At 38.8% G+C, this 24229-nt stretch overlaps 1 protein-coding gene across 2 annotated transcripts in view; it reads right to left on the bottom strand.

Moving 5' to 3' along the window:
* Positions 1 to 24229, bottom strand: part of RAB2A (RAB2A, member RAS oncogene family) — a 103425-nt gene that overhangs the window by 7032 nt on the left and 72164 nt on the right. For both annotated transcript variants that reach the window (NM_001193860.2, XM_015145400.3), the window contains 1 exon segment: positions 23669 to 23780. In NM_001193860.2, coding sequence (NP_001180789.1) covers positions 23669 to 23780 — 112 coding nt within the window.

The raw sequence follows: 24229 nt of genomic DNA, 5'->3' as shown, positions 1-24229 counted from the left end.
TAAGACTTCATTAAGGGACAAGCAGGAGGCAAAACTAGTAGGTTTTAGAATAGGAAAAAATATTTGTTGACGAACTGATGTCAAATGACTTCATTTGTTTCAATGATTTCATTGTTTGCACCATGAAACAAACAATGTCTAGGCAGATCCACGATTATGAAGTGTAAACAGATTTCTCTGCAGCCAACTGAATTTGGTGCTCCTCCTGCTTCCCCATGTGGCAGGTGCTCTGTTGCAGTATCAGAAGCCTGCCTCTCTCATTTTATCACTAGCCCTTCATTTTCCCCAGGCTTTAACTGGCACGTTCAGTCCTTTACCTTCCTTTTCTTCATTAGCCATTCATTCTCTTGCTTTCCACCTCAAACACTAATCTTTCAGTGTTTGGCAGCATTTAATCTGAATGATACTGGTAATACCTAAACTTATGGCAAAATTTCAGGGGCTTCAATAGCACAGTTGAAACAAACGTAACCACAAAGGGCTATAAATGTGTTGTAATTCAAATAAACATTCAGTAAATACACATGTTAATGTGTATCTTGCATATCACTGACTTTAGCCAAGGGCACCTATTAAACTGTTGTCACTGGCCAGGCTCACACCTGTAATCCCAGCACTCTGGAAGGCCTAGGCAAGAAGACTGCTTGAGGTTGGGAGTTTGAGACCAGCCTGGACAATGTAGTTAAGACCCCTGTCTCTATTAAGAAAAAAATTGTTGCTACATATTCAGAACTTCTGTAGGTACCATGGAAGATACAAAGATGAGGAGAACTATTGTTGCTGAACAACAGGAACCATTTAGGTAGGAATAAAACCATTTAGTTGGCAGAATTCTAAGCCCAACGGCTCAAATCTCCATAAAGATGGAAGAAAAAAACTTTCTGCACTGATAGGAGAATGCAGGGCAGGATTAAGGCAGGTCTCACGGATATTGTGCTAACAGGACCTTTAAAATAGACTGGAGAGAATGGAGGCAAAGGAGAACATAAGATACCATTTTATTTTTATTATGGTTGGACAGTTTTTAAGGCAAAATATTGAAAATAAATGGGCTTCAACAGAATATTTAAATTACTTCCTTACGTAACATGCTGCCACCTGGTGGCAAGATAAAAATTAGGTTAAGACCAGTATTTTGGACAGTTTAATTATCTTGAACAGATGCTACATAGCAGGGTATCTTGTAAACAAGTGACTTTTAGTTCTTAGAACTGAGAAATATGAGGTAACTAAAATGTGGTTTAATTTTCTTCTCAACTGCTAAAAGTCAATGCTATGAACATTACAGGTATCCATTTGCCTAAGTTAATAATAATATATACTAAGTACTTACTATGGGACAGTCACTATACTGATTTATAAAGGTTTTCATTATTTCTTAAAAGAAATTCTAAGTATGTAAACAAATAAGAAAATTAATGTTAACTTTCTTTTGCTTTCAAGAAAATCTATAGTTGTGGGATGAAGTTAGACCTTTAAAATGAGCAGAATTACTGAGAGCTCTAGAACCAGGCTCTCCAGGACCAAACCCCAGTGCCACTTCTTACCAGCTGTGTTGCTCTGGAACCAGTGCTTAGCCTCTCTGTAAAATGAGGATGATAATGTGGGAAGTATGTGCTTTTTTTTATGTTCAATTACAACTGCAACATAAACAAAACAAATGAAAATTCCTTTGACTTGTATTAAAGGTAAGTGGTCCTAATAAAGGAAAGATAAATGTAGCCTACTTCATAGGATTGTTAGAAGGGTTAATGTAAAGCATTGAAAACCATGCTTGACATGTAGTAAGCACTCAATAGGTGTGTCAGCTGTTGGCATGAACGTTTGGATGCAAAGACACATGGGGAACAACAGGAGAAGGGAGTACGGGTGCTAAATGTGTATGTGCCCTGCAGACACTACAGATTTAAGGAGAGAAATGGTGATCAATGCTCTACAGTCAATTCAAATATCTTGATTAAATAGAGCTAAACCTTAAAAAAGTGAATTGGCAACATATAATGTACACACTGAGCCCCCCAAAATAAATTTAATAAGACTTAGATATTGGGCAAAAATAGGAGAATCCGGTGAAAAGGACAGCAGACTAGAATTTCATATTAGGGAGTTTAAATAAGAAACTTCTTCAAATTCTGTGACTTCTTCAAATTCTGTGATTCTATCTGATTTAGGGTCAGTGAAGAAAAACTCACACATCATCCAATAGTGGCTTTTAAATCGTATTTCAAGGCAATTCTGCAGGGGCCACCTTTTGGAATGAGATGGGAGTAGGGACAGCCCTGTGGAGGGAGAACCTCTGCCTCTTCCCCACCTCTTTCTATAGCATCACTAGTTCCAAAGTAGAGCTGTTGTGCTGTTACTTCTCTCATACAGTTTCTTTGTGTTTCACTAGAAGGAAAAGGGCCATTGCTAAATCTACAATCTATAATTTTCTCATTTTGTAGACATGACTGAGCGGCAAAAGGAGAAACGACTTGCCCAAGACCACACAAAATTATAGCAGAAGCAGGATTAGAATCTAATATTCTTCTCACTACATATATCTTTCCTTTATTATAATCAGTTATCTTTAATACAAGTCAAAGGAATTTTCATTTGTTTTATGTTGCAGTTAAAATTGAACATAAAAAGCACACACTTCCTACATCCTTTAAAACTCTTTTAGCTAGAAATTATATTGGATTTCTAGGATTATTTTTGGAAGTATATAAAATTTGTATTATTTACATCTTTTGTCTCTTTCCTACCCTTTACAAAAATTAATATCACTAGTATCAATGTTAACTAAAGGAAAGTAGGGAGCCTAAACACATCTTAATTTTAGCACGGAAATAAAGAGGGGAAGCAACTAGAACTATTTGGTTAGAAAGGTTTGGGGAATATGGCATTTAAGAATTTGCTGTTCCTAGAAAACCAAATACCACATGTTCTCACTCACAAGTGGGAGTTGCACAATGAGAACACATGGACACAGGGAGGGGAACATCACACACCGGGACCTGTCGGGAGGTTGAAGAAAAGAGGAGAGAGAGCATTAGGACAAATACCTAATGCATGCGGGGCTTAAAATCTAGATGACAGGTTGATAGGTGCAGCAAACCATCATGGCACATGTATACCTATGTAACAAACCTGTATGTTCAGCACATGTATCCCGGAACTCAAAAAAAAAAAAATAGTTGTTTATTTTAGGGTTTGTTGCTGCAGCATAATATAGCAAAAGCTGAGCAATGCAGATGAGTAATTGGTTTTCTATGTAAACTTAATAGTTTTAAAAATCATAATTATTGCAGCATTTTACTCTTCAGTACTGAGTATACTAAACTAACGATTAACATTTTGTAATTCAAGTGATGGACTTAAACTTAGCTCATGAAGAAAAATTTCACTCCAAGTTATTCTTAGAATGCTTATCTATATTCAAAAGTAAATATTAAAATATTTTCAATTAAAAAAAAGAATTTCCTGTTCCTACTTTCTGTCAGAGGTAACGTAAAAATGTTTGATTCCTTAGCAATTTAGTTCTTCCATTTAATAAGCATTTACTGAGTGCTTGATTTGTACCAGGCACTGAGGACACTCAGGTAAGTATGAATACCTTAAATCTCAAGGATGTGGTATACAGGATAGATATGAATCCAATACGGGAACGTAGAAGAAAAACCTTCAGTTGCTTAGATGAGTAAGGTGGTGTGACCACTTCTGAGAGAGGAAAGTCCTTCAAGGGAAGTCCTGAAAGGTAAACTCCAACTCATTCCTTAGGAAAATTGAGGGGAAGAAGGGCATTCTGGACAGAGGAGAAGATTTTAAGTTCAATTCTGTTGGAAGCTGGGGATAGCCAGGAATGTGAGACAAAGTTTGAGATGTGGCCCTATAGGCAGAGGAACCCTGAAAAGGTAGCAAGCAGGCAAAATGAGAGGAGTTTGGAGAATGAATCACAAGGGGGCGACGCTGGCCACAGGGAGACTGAGGACTCCAGAGCAATAATCCAAGAAAGAAATGAGGGCCTGACCAATTCAGATGGTGGCAACGAGAATGAATGGCACAGCTCAAACCTAATATCCGTTGTGAAGAAATTAACAGGACTTGGTAAGTGACAGGGTAAAATGGTGATATGTTTATGGATGACTCTGCTTTTGGTTTAAGTGATGAGATAAAAGGGTATACCATGAATTGAGATAAATTAAAAAGGAAGGAAATCAGTTTTCAAGGAAGGAATTAAAAATGTCTTTTAGACATATGGAATTCTAATACGTTGTACACATGGGAAAGTCTTGGTAGATGGCGATCTATGTAATTGTGCACCTATATGGGGATATAAGCTACAGAAATATGTGAGTGTGTAAGTGTATGACATGCATTTATTAGCATAATTTTCTTGGGTAATGTTTAGCCACCCTGGTTTAGAAGTACAGAAAATGGATGCAACTTTCAAAGTCAGAGTTTGGATCATCTACGAAGTTCCGGGGATGATGGCCAAATTAGAGGTGAAGAAGCTGATGCCAGTCAGCCAAGTCTACCAAAATGTGGAGGAGAGTGGTAAATATTTATTAAACTAAGCTATCCTCAAGGGATACTGGAAAACTGCTGAGGAAGGCCAGGTCAGATTTCCAGTGAAGTCCTGTGGTACGCATTCATGAGCTTAACACTCAGAATCGGTTTAAGGGTGCAACAAAGCCTTCAGTTTACAATCTCATTACAGCTATATAAAAATACTCATTCCACCACTTACAACAAAGCCCAAGACAAGATGGTCCCTCAATGCAAATGAGGTCTACAGACTTTCAAGTACTGAGACAGAATGCAAGTATTAGCAAGGGGCCTTGAAATTGGTAGTCTTCCTAGTTACTAATGTCTTAGTAAGTCACGTGTTCTCTCTGGACATTAAAATTCATCTATCCTGTCAATTTAGGTGGCTTGGTGGGTTAGTGCAACCTGTCTTAGGGTTAGCTGGTTGTATTTTCAGCTATTGTCTTGATGGCATCTAGTACTTCAGCAGCATAAGCATAAGGCTTCTGGGAAGGGTGGGGGTTTACCTGGCCTGCCATTATGACATTAACATCTCTCCATCTGAAAAGGCCTTTTCAACCCACAAAGATTCCAGGCAGCTACTGAAGGAAGAAGCACCTGATTAGAGGCCAATTTGCTCATCTGGATTTTTTTTTTTTTGGAGACACAGGGTCTCCCTTTGTTGCGCCAGCTGAAGTGCAGGGGCATGATCTCAGTTCACTGAAGCCTTTCCTTCCTGGGCTCAAGTGATCCTCCTACCTCATAGCTGGGAGGACAGCAGGCGTGTCCCACCATGCCTGGCTAATTTTTTATTTTTTTGTAGAGATGGGGTTTTGCCATGCGGGCCAGGCTGGTCTCAAACTCCCGGCCTCAAGTGATCTGCCCACCTTGGCCTCCCTAAGTGCTGAGAGTATAGGTGTGAGCTACCATGCCCAGCCTCATCTGGAGTTTCTAAAATCTCATGTTTTAAAATGCTTGGGCAAAGATAAGGTTTAGGACAGAATTCCACCTACATGTAACAAATGGGACCAAAGCATAATCAGAATGAAAGACTAAAGGAAGAAGAACATCGTTGAAGCAAATATATACTTACTCATCCAAACTTTTGTTATCTAACATGTGGGGGCTGCAGAAATGACAAGAGTCTGTGTCTTTAAAGAACTCAATCCTTATGGTGGGCTGACATGACAAACAAGTGCAATGATATCATGCCAAGGTGAATTCATGCCCAGGATGACACAGGAATGAGTAGAAGAAAAAGTCTATCAGTTCAGATGCCGTGTGTGGTGGCTGGTGGTGGAAGGAAGACACGCTGGTGTCATGGAACACACTCCAGAGAAGGGATCAGACTTGACCATATCCTTGGAGGATCAAGTCGGAAGGAAGGGCATTTCAAGTGCACAGAATACTTTTTTTGTGGAGAAGGAGAGAGAACACTGTAAAGCTGATCGACTCTTAGTTTACCATGGAGAGCATATGGTGTGAAGGGTTGGCAATCAAAGCATCCTGTATGCCAAGCTAAGGAGTTTGATGCTGAAGCTGTGGGGAACCACTGCATGGTTAATAAAATTGGAGAGAGACATTCAATCTTCATTTTTAACAAGATCCCAGAGGTCACAGTGTAAAAGGACTGAAAAATGAAGACAGGAAGTCCAATTAGGATACAATTATGACAGAGGACAATTTAATAGGAAGAAACAATAACAGGTGAAAAGTGATACGTATTAACTGAATAAATCAATGTGAAGGGGTAAGAGAAAGAACACTATAGAATACAGAAGATTTGCAGACTAGAATAGCGAAGGGCTGTCAGTTCAGTTGGATGTGTTAAATTGGAAAGGTGTGAAGATCACTCAGCACAACTGTCTAGGCAGCAGCTGTCAGGGTGGAGCTGAACATACAGCCTAAAAGGGTACCTGAAGTAACAGACTTAGGTGATATCTCAAAGTGGAAAAAAGAACTGGTAAAGAATATCTGGGGAAGGCCAGTGAGGTGGGGGTGGGGGTAGGGGTAGAGGGACAGAGGGACAGAGGGACAGAGGGAGAGAGAGAGAGGGGAAGGGGGAGGAAGCGAGAGAGAGAAAATGGTGTCATGGAGCTAAGAAAGTTTACTGAAGAGTAGTCAAAAGTATCAAATATTCCCAAAGGACTGTTTAAGCTAAAAACAGAAAAGCAGAAGAAAAAAAAAGCTATAATTCTTGCTTTTTGAGTGCCTATACAGTCATTGCTGTTACATTTTCTTCTAGCCTTTACATATTATGAATATGTTTTTATTATTCTTTTACTTATTATCTATTTTGCAAGTTTTCTTTCATGCAATTACTTTTTTATAATAAACTTTTTCTAAAAGTAAAAATAAAAACCAAACAAACCCAGAAAAGTATTTGTTACGTGTGGCTTTTAGGAAGACCAGGATGACTCTGGCCATGGTGGAAGAAGTCAGACTATGAAGAGAAGTGTGAAAAAGAACAAGGAAATGGAGACAGCTCTTAATAGAAGCCAGAAGGAAAAACATTCAGGAGAAATGGAGTGAAAGTATTTTATAAGATGGCTGAAACTTAATTACATGCTGGGAGCCAAGAATCAATAGAGAAGGAAAGGGTGAAGATAATGAGATGGCTTGAAGCAATAACATCTCTGAGAAAATGGGAGGAGACAGCACTCCGCCTGATCCTCCTGTGACAGAACAGACTGGATTCCTCTACAGCTTCTGTATCTCCTCAGAGTGTGACCCCTGGATCAGCAGGATCTACATTAGTTGAGGGCTGGTTACAAATGCAAGCTCCCAGGCCACAGCACAGATCTACTGAAGCAGAATCTGCATTTTAACAGAATTCTTAGGTGATCTGTATGTACATTAATATTTTGTGACGCTCTGGTCAAAAAGACAACTGACTTAGGTAGGTTGGGCATGGTGGCTCATGCCATAATCCCAGCACTTTGGGAGGCTGAGGTGGGAGAATTGCTTGAACCAAAGAGTTTGAGACAAGCCTGGGCAATATAGAGAGACACTGTCTCTACAAAAAAAAAAATCTTAAAAAAAAAAAAATAAAATAAAAAAGACAACTGACCTGAAAAAAAGAAAAATCTTATGAGGCATTCTTAGTTTAGTTTAAAAAAAAAGTAGTCTCCATGCACCCACCACAAAATATATGTGACCATGAAATAAGAGAGTAAGCAAAATAACACAGACATCAGTCCATGGTATGTTAAGAGGTGTTATGCATCCCCCCCAGATTCCAATTTTAGGCATTTCAGAGACTTTACAGGAGCTCTTCCCATCACAGGCCTGGAGGCCTAAGAGGGAAGAATAGTTTTGTAGGTCAGGCCAGGACCCCACCACCCTGTGTTGCCTCAGGACACCGCTTGTGTATCCTAGCCATTCCAGCTCCAGCTGCAGCTCAATAGAGCCCAGGTATAGCTTGGGCAACTGTTAGAAAAATTTGCTGACTTTTTAAAATCCAGATTTCCCAAGTATTATTTGTGTATACAATAAATATCTATGTGGTTATATATTAGTGTTATGAATGTAGTATATGATAGTACTCTCTCTATGATCCTGTCTTAAGAAATTCTTCCCTCTAAGTAATACCTAGTTTAGGAAGACTAGGGCATTTTATTTTTATGCTCTTTGGAAATAAACTTCAAAGTGTTGCCTTGGGTGCCATTTTACATTTAAGATACTAGTTCAAGATCGGCAGCATAAATCCAGGTAAGAGCAAAACAGTTGGAATATCAGAGGTATAATTAAAGGATCTGGGTACCAATATCATCTGGACAGATACTAAAACATTTAAGAGTATTCACTGCAGGATTTGCAGGTCAGAGGCAGCTCCAAAGATTAGTACTTCTTAGTCTTTACTTTCTCCTTGCTCAGGGCATCACTGAAAAGAAGCGTTTTATATACATGTATTAGTTTCTTTCACCTATGAGTCTTTACTCCTTCCCAGCTCAGGGCGTCACTGAAATGAAGCATTTTGTTTGTTTGTTTGTTTTCTAAGACGGAATCTCTGTCGCCCAGGCTGGAGTGCAGTGGTGCGATTTGAGCTCACTGCAACTTCCACCTCCCTGGTTCACGTAATTCTCCTGTCTCAGCCTCCTGAGTAGCTGGGACTACAGGCACAAGCAACCACGCCTGGCTAATTTTTGTATTTTTAGTAGAGATGGGGTTTCGCCATATTGGTCAAGCTGGTCTTGAACTCCGGACCTCAGGTGATCTGCCTGCCTTGGCTTCCCAAAGTGCTGGGATTATAAGCGTGAGCTACCACCCCCAGCTTGAAACGAAGCATTATATATATATGTATTAGTCCCTTTTGCCTATGAGCCTGTAAAATAAACAGCTAGTTACTTTCAAGATACAATGTTGACACAGGCATTGGGTAAATACTCCCATTCCAAAAAAGAAAAATTGGCCAAAAGAAAGGGGCTACATACAGGTGCTATACAAGTTCAAACCCAGAAGGGCAGTCACCAAATCTTAGAGCTCCAAAATGATCTTTTGACTCCATGTCCTACGTCCAGGGCACAGTGGTGTGAGGGGTGTGTTCCCAAGGCCTTGGGCAGCTCCACCACTGTGGCTTTGCAGGGTTCAGACCCCACTGCTGCTCTCACTGGCTGGCACTGAGTACCTGTGGCTTTTCCAAGCGATGGGTGCAAACTGTTGGTGTATCTACCATTGTGGGGTCTGGAGGACGTGGTCATCTTCTCATGGCTCCACTAGGTGGTGCCCCAGTGGGGACTCTATGTGGAGCACCAAGCCTACATTTTCCCTCTGCACTGCCCCAGAAGAGGTTCTCTGTGAGGGCTCCACCCCTGCAGCAGGCTTCTGCCTGAACATTCAAGGTTTTCCATACATTCTCTGAAATCTAGGCAGAGGTTCCCAAGCCTCAACTCTTGGACTCTGTGCACCCACAGGCTTCCCACCACATGGAAGCCACCAAGGCTTGTGGCTAGCACCCTCTGAAACAGTGACCTGAACTGTACCTGGGCCCCTCTGAGCCACAGCTGGAACTAAAGTGACTGGGATGCAGGGAGTAGTGTCCCGAGGCTGTGCAGGGTGGTGGGGTCCTGACCCTGGCCCTGACCTACAAAGCCATTCCTCCTTCCTAGGCCTCTGGGCCTGTGAGGTAGGGGCTCCTGTGAAGTCTCTGATAAATGCCTTCCCCCATTGTCATGGCTATTAGCATTTGGTTCCTTTTTACTTATGCAAATTTCTGCAGCCTATCCGAGTTTCTCCTCTGAAATGGGCTTTTCTTTCTACCACGTGGCCAGTCTACAAATTTATCACCTTTATGCTATGCTTCCCTTTCAAGTCTAAGTTCTAGTTTCAGGTCACTTCTCTGCTCACACATATAAGACAGGCTATTAGAAGCAGCCAGGTCGCATCTTGAATGCTTTGTCGCTTAGAAAATTTTTCTGCCAGACACCTGAAATCATCATTCTCAAGTTCCAAGTTCCACAGGTCCCTAGGGCAGGAGCACAATGCAGCCAGGTTCTTTGCTAAAGCATAACAAAAGTGACCTTTGCTCCAGTCCCCAGTAATTTTCTCTTCTCCATTTGAGACCTCCTCAGCCTGGACTTCATTGTCCAGATCATTATCAGCATTTTGCTCACAGTTCAAGCAGTCTCTAGGAAGTTCCAAATTTTTCCTCATCTTCTGAGCCCTCCACACTCTTCCAACCTCGTCCCATTACCCAGTTCCAAAGTCATTTCCACATTTTGAGGTATCTTTATAGCAAACCCCCACTTCTCAGTACCAATTTTCTGTATTAGTCCTTTCTTACACTGCTATAAAGAAATACCTGAGACTGGGTAATTTATAAAGAAAAGAGGTTTAATTGTCTCATGGTTCTGCAGGCTGTACGGGAAGCATGATGCTGGTATCTGCTCAGCTTCTGGGGAGGCCTCAGGAAACTTACAATCATGCCACAAGGCAAACGGGGAGCAAGGCACTTCACATGACCAGAGCAGGAGAAAGAGAAAGAGGCGGGAGGCACTACATGCTTTTAAGCAATCAGATCTCGTGAGAACTCACTATCATGAGAACTGCACCAAGCAGTATGGTGTTAAACCATTCATAAGAAACTGCCCCCATGATCTAATCACCTCCCACCAGGCCCCACCTCCAACAATGGGGATTAGAATTCGATATGAGATTTGGGCAGGGACACAGATCCAAACCCTATCTGTCTGTCTGTTATCAATCAATCATCTATTTTCTTTCTTCTTTTCCTTTCTTTTCTTTCTTCTCTTCCCTCTCCCTCTCTTTCTCTCTTTTTAAATAGAGACACGGTCTTGCTATGTTGGCTAGGCTGGTCTGGAACTCCTGGTGTCAAGCAATCTTCCTGCCTCAGCCTCCCAAAGTACCAGGATTACAGGCATAAGCCATGGCATTTTGAGTCATTTTTAACATTAATATCATAGCATCATCCCTCCTATTACTAAGTGAATAAAGGGGATTCATATATTATGCTGAGTGGGTGCTTCATTTCCTTGAGTTGAACTGTGTTTTATTATTCTAATTCAATATTTCTCAATCTCAATACTGCTGACATTTTGGACCAGATAATTCTGTGTTATGAGGAGCTATCCTTTGCATTCATTTACCAGGTTGCCTCTTTTCCCCCTCAACAGATCCTTCTTGGATGAAATCATAAAGCTGATTAATAGGAAATCTATAGATTAATAGTAAACTTATTTCCAGCAACAACACAGCTAGTGCTGGAACAAAGCTGTTGTTATCTTGTGCTGTAAATTATCCAGTCCCTTATAGGGAACTGTAACAGTTAAACTTCATGGTGTCCACTTGTATTAAAGTAACTGCGTCTTGGTTAAAATGTATAAATAGACTACAGCACAACATCAAAAGGAAACAGATCCAATTCTAAACATCATCAATGTGCCATTTATATTTAACCTTAACAAATAATAATAGTCTAAAAAATATTTTAAGAGAGTTCCCTGTGCATTAAAATTTCTCTACACATGGTTGCCAAGGATCAGCTGGGATGTGAATAATTCTCAACAGATTATAAAAAAGAGGATGATGACCTTCCCTGAAAAGTCCAAACGCCAACCACCACTGTCACTAGAAAACGGGAATGTGGCCGGGCGCGGTGGCTCAAGCCTGTAATCCCAGCACTTTGGGAGGCCGAGATGGGCGGATCACGAGGTCAGGAGATCGAGACCATCCTGGCTAACACGGTGAAACCCCGTCTCTACTAAGAAATACAAAAAATAGCCGGGCGAGGTGGCAGCGCCTGTAGTCCCAGCTACTCGGGAGGCTGAGGCCGGAGAATGGCATGAACCCGGGAGGCGGAGCTTGCAGTGAGCTGAGATCCGGCCACTGCACTCCAGCCTGGGCTACAGAGCGAGACTCCGTCTCAAAAAAAAAAAAAAAAAAAAAAAAAAAAAGAAAACGGGAATGTGTCATTAGAATACCTGCCTTATTCTTAACCCATCACATGATCGGCTCTCACAGAAGAGAGTCCTCCAGAGAGCAAGCTGAGGATAGATCCTGTCTGAGCCCATATCAGTTTCTACCCACTGTGCTAAACTGCCTCTCCCATACAGCTCTGCTTATTCTCCTAAGGAACAAAAGGATGGCACAGTTAGGCAAATCTGAGTCCTTGAAAAGCAAAAACGTAAGGCATGGCACTTAGAAAAACTTCCCCATAATTACTATAATTGTTGTTTTTTCCAAGTCCAAGGGTCAACCTGATCAAGAATCAATGGGCCATGCATGCCTAACATTTACCTCCTTGGATCTAATTCTGCAGGATAATTCTTGCTTAAATCTCTGAGTTAGTATATTGTAATATGTCAGCTGCATAGTGGTCTTGGCTCTCCTGTCATAGGAACTGAGGGTGAATGCCTATCAAAAGGCAGATACCAAGTAAGTACTGGTTTAGTTCTCCTCTTTCCTACTTCTCTAAGGAGAAAGAAATCCTTTTGTTAATCTTCCTTGATCCCAAATAAAGAAACTAAATACTTGTTTTCCAACATTACTTGTTGAATGAAATAAAAGGGATGACACTAAGACTTTATATTAGATATTAAGCAATTACTGCTTAGTTATATATGATAATGGTATTGTATTATATTTTTAAAAATTACTTATACTGAAATATTTATAGGTAAAAATATTTCTGGCATTTGCTCAACAGATGGGATATAAGACTCAAACTGTCTACATGGTGATAACCTCTAAAACTAGATGATGTCTATAAAGGTTTAGCTTTTTAAGTGAGAGTACTGATTATGTTAATTTGAAACAGCAGCCTTTCCAGGCACAGTGGCTTGAGCCTGTAATCCCAGGACTTTGGGAGGCTACGATGGGAGGATATCCTGAACCCAGAAGTCTGAGACCAGCCTGGGCAACATGGCAAGACTTTGCCTCTACAAAAAAACAAAAAAATTAGCTGGGCATGGTGGCACACACCTGTCATCCCAGCTACTTGGGAGGCTGAAGCAGGAGGATCACTTGAGCCCAAGAGGTTGAGGCTACAGTTCAAACCACTGTACCCCAGCCTGGGTAATAAAGCGAGACCCCATCTCAAAAAAAACAAAATAAAACAAGGCTTAACAACAGTTCTATCAACTTCATTTTGAGCCTACCAAAATGCTTTGATATATATGATGTAGAAAAATAAGCTAAAGAATAAAAGTGTATTGTCCAAAAAATGCCTTCTACTTAAAAATCTGACACGCAGACATTGTGAATGAATGCGGCTTGTTTTGTTTATCTTCTAACCAGGACTTTCTTATTTCATATTAGCACAATTTCATCTTTGGCTACTTCTGAGAAATGTTAATTAAGAAAGTCTATGCATAATATGCTGGGCGTGGCAGCTCATGCCTGTAACCCCAGCACTTGGGGAGGCCAAGGCAGGTGGATCACTTAGGAGTTTGAGACCAGCCTGGGCAACATAGTGAAACCCCGTTTCTACTAAAAGTACAAAAAATTAACCAGGCGTGGTGGTGCATGCCTGTAGTCCCAGCTACTCAGGAGGCTGAGGTGGGAGAAGCACTTGAACCTGGGAGGTGGAGACTGCAGTGAGTTGAGATTGTGCCAATGCAATCCCGCCTGGGTGAGAGCAACACTCCATCTCAAAAAGAAAAAAAACCAAAACAGACAATAAAGTCTATGCACAATAAAAATTATTATTTGTTAGGCATGTGCTAAACATATATGGAGGGAACTATTTATATAAAAATTTGCCCTGTGCAGAAATGCGACATAAAGAGCTCTTGTGAAAAAGTCGTATCAGCAAAAATTTAATAATTTGAAAAAGAAAATCTGTATTTCTCAAGAATTCATAAAAATACCAACAAGCTCCTATAGCCATATTCCATATTCTAACATTAGTATTTTATTGTGGTTGGGAGGCTTCTTCCTGATGAATTTTCATTTTTAAAATTGTCATCATGGTGTTAAAGGACTGAATTTAATTAGTTTAAGTTGGATGTACACAGTTATTTTTTGATTAAACTTTTTAAGGTAATTATAGATTCACATGCAGGTGTAAGAAATAATACAGAAGAATCCTGTGTAACATTTATGTAGTTTCCCCCAGTGGTGACTTCATATAAAACTATAGTATTAATACATTGTTACAAAAAAATTTTATCATTTCAAGAAAGTTACATAGATGGGATAATACAGGATCAACCTTTTGAGAATGGCTTGATTCATTAAGCACGGTTCTCTCCAGATTTATCCAGATTGCTGTATAGTATCTGTACTTTCCCTCTTCTTATTGTTGAGTAGTATTCCATGGTATAGAGGGACCACACTGTAACCACACAGCCACTGAAGTGTCGTTTAACCCAATGTCTCTGGTCTGTTTCCAGTTTTTGGCCATTCTGAATAAAACTACTGTGAACATTTGTGTACAGGTTTTTGAGTCAACCTAAGTCTTCATTTCTCTGGGATAAGTGTCCAGGTGTGCAACTGCTAGGATGTATGGTAGTTGCATGTTTAGTGTTTAAAGAAACTGCCCTTTTTCCAGACTGGCTATGTTATTTTACATTCCCACATGCAACGTAAGAGTGATCTGGTTTCTCCACATTCTCTTCAGCATTTGGTGTTCTCAGTATTTTTCATTTTAGCCTTTCTGACATTCTGACAGGTATGTGGTGATAGCTCATTGGGTGTTTTTCTTTCTTTTTTGAGACAGGGTCTGTGTTGCCCAGTCTAGTCTCAAATTCCTGGGTGCAAGTGATCCTCCTGCTGCCTCAGACTCCCCAGTAGCTGGGATTACCGGCTTACACCTACCAGGCCTGGCTCACTGAGGTCTTAATTTCCACTTCCCTAAAGGCTAGTGATTTCAAAGATCTTTTCTAGTGCTTATCTGCCATTTGTAGATCCTTTTCAATGAAATATCTGCTCATATCTCTCTTGCCCATTTTGTAATTGCATTGTTTTTTACTACTGGGTAAAATTACTCAATACTTATGAGAATTTTTACTTCTAGCCACTAGTCTTTTGTTGGGTACTTGGTATGTAAGTATTTTCTCCCAGTCTGAAGATTTGTCTTTCCATCTACTTATACAGAGTCTTTAACAGGGCAAAAGTTTTTGAAGGCGAATTTATCACTTTTTCCTTTTATGAATCATCCTTCTGGTGACACGTATGCCAATGCTCAGATACTGAAATTTTTGGGGTTTTTTTCTCCCCTAAAAGATAAATACGTCAATATTTTACATTTAACTCCAGGATTCATTTTGTGTTAGTTTTTTTAAGGTGTGAGACTTAGGATGAAGTTCATTTATTTTGCCTATGGATTTATAACTGCTAGAGTTCCATTTGTTGAAAAGGCTATCTTCTTCCATTTAACTATTTCTGAATCTTTGTTAAAAATTAGTTGTGCCTATTTGCATGCATGTTTCCAGGTTATTTATTCTGTTCCATTGATCTATGTGTCTATCCCTTTACTAGTATCACACAGTCCTGATGATTAGCTATGTAAAACTTGAAATCAATGGATGGATTCATCCCATTTTATTCTCCTTTTCTAAGTTGTGTCAGCTACATTAGTTCTTTTGCCTTTCCATATATATTTTATAATAATATTGTCTATATCTATAAAACATCATACTGGAAATTTGATATGAATTGTGTTAAACATTTATATCAATTTGTGAATAAGTGACATTCTACAAGATTGAATATTCCAAACAGTAGGCATAGTATGCCTCTCAATTTATTTAGATCTTCTTCTACTTCTTTAATCACTGTAACTAGTTCTGCAGTTTTCAGAGTGTATGGCCTGCACATGCTGTTTTTAGATTCACACCTAAGTATTTCATTTTTTGTGTGCTTAAAAATGATATATTTTGAGTTTTGGCATTCATGTTTTCATTGCTAAAATATAGAAATATGACTGATTTTTATGTCTACCTTGTATCCTGCAACCTTGCTGAACTCACTTATTAGTTCATTTTTTTGTTGTAAATCCCTTGAGATTTCCTACGGAGACAATTACATCATCCACAAATAGAACAGTTTTTATTTCTTCCTTTCTCAGTTGTATGCCTTTTCTTTTTCTTTTTTTCTTTTTTTTTTGCTTTACTGCACTGGCTAGAACTTCCATCAATATGTTGATTAATGGTGAGAACAGACATTCCTGCTTTGTTCCTAATCTGAGGAACAAAGCCTTCAACCTTTTGCCCTTACGTATAACATTAGTTGTGGGTTTTTTTTTCGGTGTATGTTTACGTGCTCTTTAACAAGTTGAGGAAGTCCTCTTCAATTCCTATTTTTTGGAGAGTTTTTAAACATGGATGGGTGTTGAATTCTGTCAAATGGTTTTTCTGCATCAACTGCTATAATCACGTGGTTTCTCTTCTTTATCTTACTAAATGGTGGAGTACACTGATTTGTTTCTGAATACAGAGCAAGCCTTGCATCCCTGGAATAAACCCCATTTGGCCATGACGTATACACTTTATATACATACATACACACAATTTCACATATTGTTGAAATTCTATTTTCTGGTATCTTGTTGAGGATTTTTGCTTATATATTTATAAACGCTATTGGTTTGTACTTTTCCTTTTTTTGTATTGTCTTTGGTTTTAGTGTCGGAGTAGTATCAGTTTCATAAAGTAAATAGGGAAGTGTTACATCTATTTTCTGGAAAAGATGGTCTAGAATTGGTGTTCATCCCTTTTTTAAATGTCTGGTAGAATTCTCCAGTGAAACCATTTGGACCTAGAGATTTCTTTTATGGGAGTTTTAAAACTATGAATTCAATTTCCATTAAAGTTTATAGGGCTATGCAATTTTTTTCTTTTTTTTGAGATGTAGTTTTGCTCTTGTCGCCCAGGCTGGAGTGCAACGGTGCATCTTGGCTCACTGCAACCTCTGCCTCCTGGGTTCAAGCAATTCTCCTGCCTCAGCCTCCCGAGTAGCTGGGATTACAGGCTCCTGCTACCATGCCCAGCTAATTTTTGTATTTTCAGTAGAGACAGGGTTTCACCATGTTGGCCAGGCTCAAATTAACTTTTTCATACTGGATGGGTGTGGCAATTTATGTTTTTGGATAAACTGGTCTATTTCATCTAAGTTGTCATATTTATGTGGGTAGAGCTATTCACAGCATTCCCTAATTACCTCTTTTATATCTGGAGAATCTGTAGTAATAGCTTCTGTTTTGTTACTGACATCGGTAACTTGCACCTTTTCTGTCAATTTTGCTAGAGGTCTGTCAATTTTACTGAAGTTTTTAAAAAATCCAGCTCTAAGTTTCACTGATTTTTGTTTTCAACTTAATTGATCCCTGCTCTTATCTTTAACATTTCCTCCCTTCAATTTATTTTGGGTTTTTCTTTTTTGGGGTTTATTTTGCTTTGGGTTCTTGAAGTAGGAGTTAAAATTATTTTCAGACTTCTTTTCTTTTTTATTACACTTTAAGTTCTGGGATACATGTGTAGAATGTGCAGATTTGTTACAAAGGTATATACGTGCCATGGTGGTTTGCTGCACCCATCAATCTGTCATTCACATTATGTATTTCTCCTAATGCTATCCCTCCCCTAGCCCCCGGTGTGTGATGTTACCCATCCTGTGTCCATGTGTTCTCATTATTCAACTCCCACTTATGAGTGAGAACATGCGGTGTCTGGTTTTCTATTTCTGTGTCAGTTTGCTGAGAGTGATGGTTTCCAGCTTCATCCACATCCCTGCAAAGGACATGAATGGATCCTTTTTTATGGCTGCATAGTATTCCATGGTGTATATGTGCCACATTTTCTTTATTCAGTCTACCATTGATGGGCATTTGGGTTGGTTCCAAGTCTTTGCTATTGTGAACAGTGCTGCAATAAACATATGTGTGCATGTAATTCTATAGAATGATTTATAATCCTTTGGGTATATGCCCAGTAATGGGATTGCTGGGTCAAATGTATTTCTGGTTCTAGATCCTTGAGGAATTGCCACACTGTCTTCTACAATGGTTGAACTAAATCACCCTTCCGCCAACAATGTAAAAGTGTTCCTATTTCTCCACATCCTCTCCAGCATCTGTTGTTTCCTCACTTTTTTTCATTTTTTTTCAGACGAAGTCTTGCTTTGTCACCCAGGCTGGAGTGCAGTGGCGCAATCTCGGCTCACTGCAAGCTCCGCCTCCCGGGTTCACGCCATTCTCCTGCCTCAGCCTCCCGAGTAGCTGGGACTACAGGAGCCTGCCACCATGCCCAACTAATTTTTTGTATTTTTATAGAGATGGGGTTTCACCCTGTTAGCCAGGATGGTCTCAATCTCCTGACCTCGTGATCCACCCACCTCAGCCTCCCAAAGCGCTGGGATTACAGGCGTGAGCCACCACACCTGGCCGTTTCCTCACGTTTTAATGACTGCCATTCTAACTGGCATGAGATGGGATCTCATTGTGGTTTTGATTTGCATTTCTCTAATGACAGTAATGATTAGCTTTTTTCACGTTTGTTGGCCACATAAATGTCTTTTGAGAAGTGTCTGTTCATATCCTTTGCTCACTTTTTGATGGGGTGTTTTTCTTGTAAATTTGTTTAAGTTCTTTGTAGATTCTTGATATTAGCCCTTTGTCAGATGGATAGATTGCAAAATTTTTCTCCCATTCTGTAGGCTGCCTGTTCACTCTGATGATAGTTTCTTTTGGTGTGCAGAAGTTCAGTTTAATTAGATCCCATTTGTCAATTTTGGCTTTTGTTGCCATTGCTTTTGGTGTTTTAATCATGAAGTCTTTGCCCATACCTATGTCCTGAATGGTATCGTCTAGGTTTTCTTCCAGAGTTTTTATGGTTTTAGGTCTTATGTTTAAGTCTTTAATCCATCTTGAGTTAGTTTTTGTATAAGGTATAAGAAAGACTTCTTCTTTTCTATTATGTGCATTTAATGGTATAAATTTCCCTCTTGTAACACTGTTTTAGCTGTTTTCCACAAATTGGTATGTTGTATTTTCATTTTCATTCAGTTCAATGTATTTTTTGTAATTCAAGACTTGCTCATTGACACACAGAAGCATACTGTTTAGTTTCCAAGTATTTGTAGATTTTCCTATTTTCTGTTAAACTCATTTCTAGTTTAATTCCATTCTGTTTGGAGAATACATTCTGTATGATTTCAATACTTCAAAATCTATCGAGGTTCATTTTATGGCCCAGGACATGGTCTATATCTTGGTACATATTCTGTGGGCACCTAAGGGATGCTGAAGTCTCCAACCATAATTGTGAATTTCTCTATTTCTCCTCGCAGTCTATCAGTGTTTGCTTCACATATCTGGTACACGCACGTTTAGCATTGTTACATCTTTCTGGAGGACTGATTCTTTTATCATTATATAATGTCCCACTCTGATAATTTTTTTTTTTGCTCTTAAGTTTACTTTATGTGATATTAATGTAGCTACCTATCATTTTCAACCTAACTGTACTGGTATATTTGAAGTGAGTTTCTTACAGATACCATATAGCTGAGCCATTGTTTTTAAAATTCTCTCTGCCAATCCCTTTTGATTTGTGTATTTTGACCACCAACATTTAGTTATTGATATATGAGGGCTTACATCTGCCATTTTACTTTTTTTCTATTTTCTTTCTCCTGCCTTCCTGTAGGCTAATCAAATCCCTTGGCATTCCTTTATTCCCATGGCTTATATTATTTCTGGAATACACTGATAATCACATCAGACAGTGTTTGTTTACTTCAAACATCAAACATAATTTGCAAGACTTGAAGAAAAAAGTCTATCATATTTATCCATATTTTTATTTCTTATTTTTCTTCTTTTATGGTTTTCTAAGATTCTTTCTTCAATCATTTCACTTCTATTAGAAAACTTCCTTTAGCCATTCTTTTATGCAAATACTCTGCTACTAACAAAGTCTTGGTTTTTCCTTCTCTAAGAATGTCTTGATCGCACCTTCATTTCGAATTTTTTTTTCTTTGCTTGGTAAATGATTCTGGGCTGATAGTTCTTTTCTTTCAGCTCTTGAAAAACACTGTGCTACGTATGTTTATTACGGCACTATTCACAATAGCAAAGACTTGGAACCAACCCAAATGTCCATCAATGGTAGACTGGAATAAGAAAATGTGGCACATATACACCATGGAATACTATGCAGCCAGAAAAAAGGATGAGTTCATGTCCTTTGCAGAGATATGGATGAAGCTGGAAATTTTAATTGTCAGCAAACTATCACAAGGATGTTCTCACTCATAGGTGGGAAATGAACAATGAGAACACTTAGACACAGGGTGGGGAACATCGCACACCCAGGCCTGTTGGGGGTGGGGGTGCTGGGGAGGGATAGCATTAGGAGAAATACCTAATATAAATGACTAGTTGATGGGTGCAGCAAACCAACATGGCACATGTATTCCTATGTAACAAACCTGCACGTTGTGTACATGTACCCTAGAACTTAAAAGTATAATAAAAACAAACAAACAAACAAAAACCACTGTGCTATTTTCTCTGTCCTCCATGGTTTCTGATGATAAATCTGCTATCATTAGAACTGTTTTTCCCCTATAGGTAGGGTGCCATTTTTTTGCTGCTTTCAAGATTTTTTTTCTTTCACGTTCAGACATTTGACCATACAGAGGTTTGTCATCACATGGATTTGTTTGGGTTTAACCTCTTTGGGGCTGTTTTCAATCTGTAGGTTTATATACTTTTTGCCACATTTAAGAATTTTTCAGCCATTACTTCTTTGAGTATTTTTCACAGCCATTCCTTTTTCCTCTCCTTCTAGGACTTATGATGAATATAACATAGTTATAACAAAAGTATAACATCAGCTTTTGTTATAGTCCTATAGGTCCCTGAGGCAGTGTTCATTTGTTTCCTCAATTTTCTCTCTGCAGTTTAGACTAAGTAGTTACTACTATTGTTCTATTATCCAGTTCACTATTTCTTTCCTTTATCTCCATTCTGCTGTTGAGCCCATTCACTAAGTTTTTTTTTCCAGTGTACAAAGAGCTTTGAAAGAGTTTTAAAATTCCTCAATTACTGTATTTTTTCAGTTTTAAAATTCCTATTTGGTTCCTTTTTTACATTTTGCATTCCTTTTGCTCAAATTGTTTGTTTGCTAAGACTCTTTTGTTTCAAGCATGTTCCTTGTTTGTTGAGGCATTTTCATGATTGCTGTATTGAAATCTTTGTAAGATAATTCAAACATCACTGCCATTTCACTGTTGGCACCTATTACCTTTTTTTTTTTTCATTCAATTTAAGATCTTCCTGGTTCTAGGTATGATGAATGATTTTCTATTGAAACATGGGTATTTTAGATACTATTTTATGAGACTCTGGGTCTTATTTAAACCACTGCTTTAGTTGGCTTCCTCTGACTCCACTCCAAAAAGGGAAATGGTGGTGGTAGGGTGCTACTTCATTATTGCCTGGGGATGGTGGAAGCAGAGCCACAATTTTTTCTCTGATATTTGGCTACAGAATGGTTACTTTCTAAGAGTGTTCTGACTTGTGAACACTGTTCTGACCTGCCTATTTCCTGGTTCTCTGGCTAGAAAACTTTTTTTCTGCGCCTGTCGACCTTTCTAGGTTGCCTGTTTCTCTAGCACCCAGTCTTGGGTATGTGGCAAAAAGAAAACTAAGGGAAATCATCACTATGTCATTCCTCTGGCACCAAGTTTTATAGCTGGTGTGTAGTAGGCTATACCATCTAGGCTTATGTAAGTACACTCTATGATGCTCACATGACAATGAAATCACCTGGTGACATATTTCTCAGAATGTATCCCTGTTGTCAAGCAACGCATGACTGTATAATATTTTACCTAAGAAAGAATTCTTCAGTGAAAATATCAATGCTGTAGAATTACTGTGGTCAATTTCTATGTTCAAGGGTTAATCAGAAGAGCTCCAAGTATCATTCTTTTTTTTTTTTTCTTTCTTTATTATTATTATTATTATACTTTAAGTTCTAGGGTACATGTGCATAACGTGCAGGTTTGTTACATATGTATACTTGTGCCATGTTGGTGTGCTGCCCCTCTCAACTCGTCAGCACCCATCAACTCGTCATTTACATCAGGTATAACTCCCAGTGCAATCCCTCCCCCCTCCCCATGATAGGCCCCGGTGTGTGATGTCCCCCTTCCCGAGTCTAAGTGATCTCATTGTTCAGTTCCCACCTATGAGTGAGAACATGCGGTGTTTGGTTTTCTGTTCTTGCGATGGTTTGCTAAGAATGATGGTTTCCAGCTGCATCCATGTCCCTACAAAGGACACAAACTCATCCTTTTTTATGACTGCATAGTATTCCATGGTGTATATGGGCCACATTTTCTTAATCCAGTCTGTCACTGATGGACGTTTGGGTTGATTCCAAGTCTTTGCTATTGTGAATAGTGCCGCAATAAACATACGTGTGCATGTGTCTTTATAGCAGCATGATTTATAATCCTTTGGGTATATACCCAGTAATGGGATGGCTGGGTCATATGGTACATCTAGTTCTAGATCCTTGAGGAATCGCCATACTGTTTTCCATAATGGTTGAACTAGTTTACAATCCCACCAACAGTGTAAAAGTGTTCCTATTTCTCCACATCCTCTCCAGCACCTGTTGTTTCCTGACTTAATAAATATTTACTGACTGCTTACTATGTTGAAGGCACATGCTAGCTGTTTCCCAAGACCCTGACCTCTGTTATCCTTACAACAGTGATTCTTAAATCATTTTTCAGAACTACTTTCGCTAGTTGCTCTTATAAGCTGTTCTTATCCAGAAATCGGGAACTAAACATTACTTTGGATAAACTACGACTTTTCTTAGCTTCATTACCTCTTTTTATAAAATAAGCGTAATACATTTACCTTAGAAAGGATCAACTATGTAATCATCTATTTATAATATGTATAAACACACTGCCTCCAAACACATACAGCATAAAAGAATACACTGTGTTCAGAAAAGTTCCAACAGTTCAGGTTGATCAATGGAAATAACTGAAATAATACAAATTTCATCAATAGATGAAACAGAATTCTTATGCTTTGTAAAATATTACACAGCAATACTATAATACTTTAAGCAGAAGTGGTGATGTGATAATATATTGACAGTTAAAAAAATAAATAAAATTTAAAAAATAAGCAGAAGTGGATATAAACAGCTACAAATGTTCTGGTGTCTTGAAACATTTCCAAATTTCATTAGCGTGTTCTTTATTTCCCTCCCATGCAACACAAAAAAGATTTCCCTACCATGCAACCCAAAGAACTCCAATACCTTATATCTGTGAGTACAGTGGGTTCCCAGAGAAGAAAGCCATTTTGCTCAACATAATTTGAAAGAACAGAACTACACTATCCTCCTCCATTGGCCAGACTGACTTTATATGAATGTGATTAAAATATAACTCTCAGAAACTATAGGAAATTGTTTAGAAAAATGGAGGGAGGGAAAATATGTACAAAGATGTAAGAAAGCATTCAGGCTTTAAGAGAAGGCTCAATATGATTTAAGAGTCTGACAGAAGGTAAATGTTGCAAGGTATTTCAAAGGGAAGAAATTTTCCTACTTTATGATGTTCAAAGGCCATCCGACTAAAAACTTAAAATAAATAATAAAATGAAGATATGTAAAACATTTCTATTAATTATAAAGATGAACATTTTAAAGGGCCTCTTATTTACCTCTTCTACATTGGAAGCAGTCTTAGCAGACGTTTCCATGAAGATAAGTCCATGTTCTCGTGCAAAAGCTTCACCTTCTTCTTTTTTTACTTCTCTTCTAGATTCTAAATCACTAAATATGGGAAAGAAAGGGTCACATTATTAATCAACATGGTACAAATAGAAGCATCTGTGGAAAGTGTACCATGGAATTCAAAGTTGTGATGACCATTCTTTTAATTAATTTTTAACATACTAACTGTATTATTTAGGGTATTATGAGGGTTAGTATTTAGAACACTGTCTAGTTTCTTAAGAACAATCCAACAGAAGAAAGAGTCTGTGTTAGAGTTCTAGAATGTTAGAACTAGCTGTAACTTAAGGGAGCCTCTAGTCTAATACCTTGTATCTTTGAGTACAGTGCGTTCCCAGAGAAGAAAGCCATTTTGCTCGACATAATTTGAAAGAGCAGGACTATACTATCCTCCTCCATTGGCCAGACTGACTGAGTTTCTATGAATGTGATTAAAATATAACTCTCAGAAACTATAGGAAATTAGTAAAATCCAAAGTACTAAAGAT

This window comes from Macaca mulatta, chromosome 8 (genome assembly GCF_049350105.2).
Source record: "Macaca mulatta isolate MMU2019108-1 chromosome 8, T2T-MMU8v2.0, whole genome shotgun sequence".
Lineage (NCBI taxonomy): Eukaryota > Metazoa > Chordata > Mammalia > Primates > Cercopithecidae > Macaca > Macaca mulatta.
Note: the sequence above shows the minus strand (reverse complement) of the source record. Positions and strands in the feature narration are given on the sequence as shown.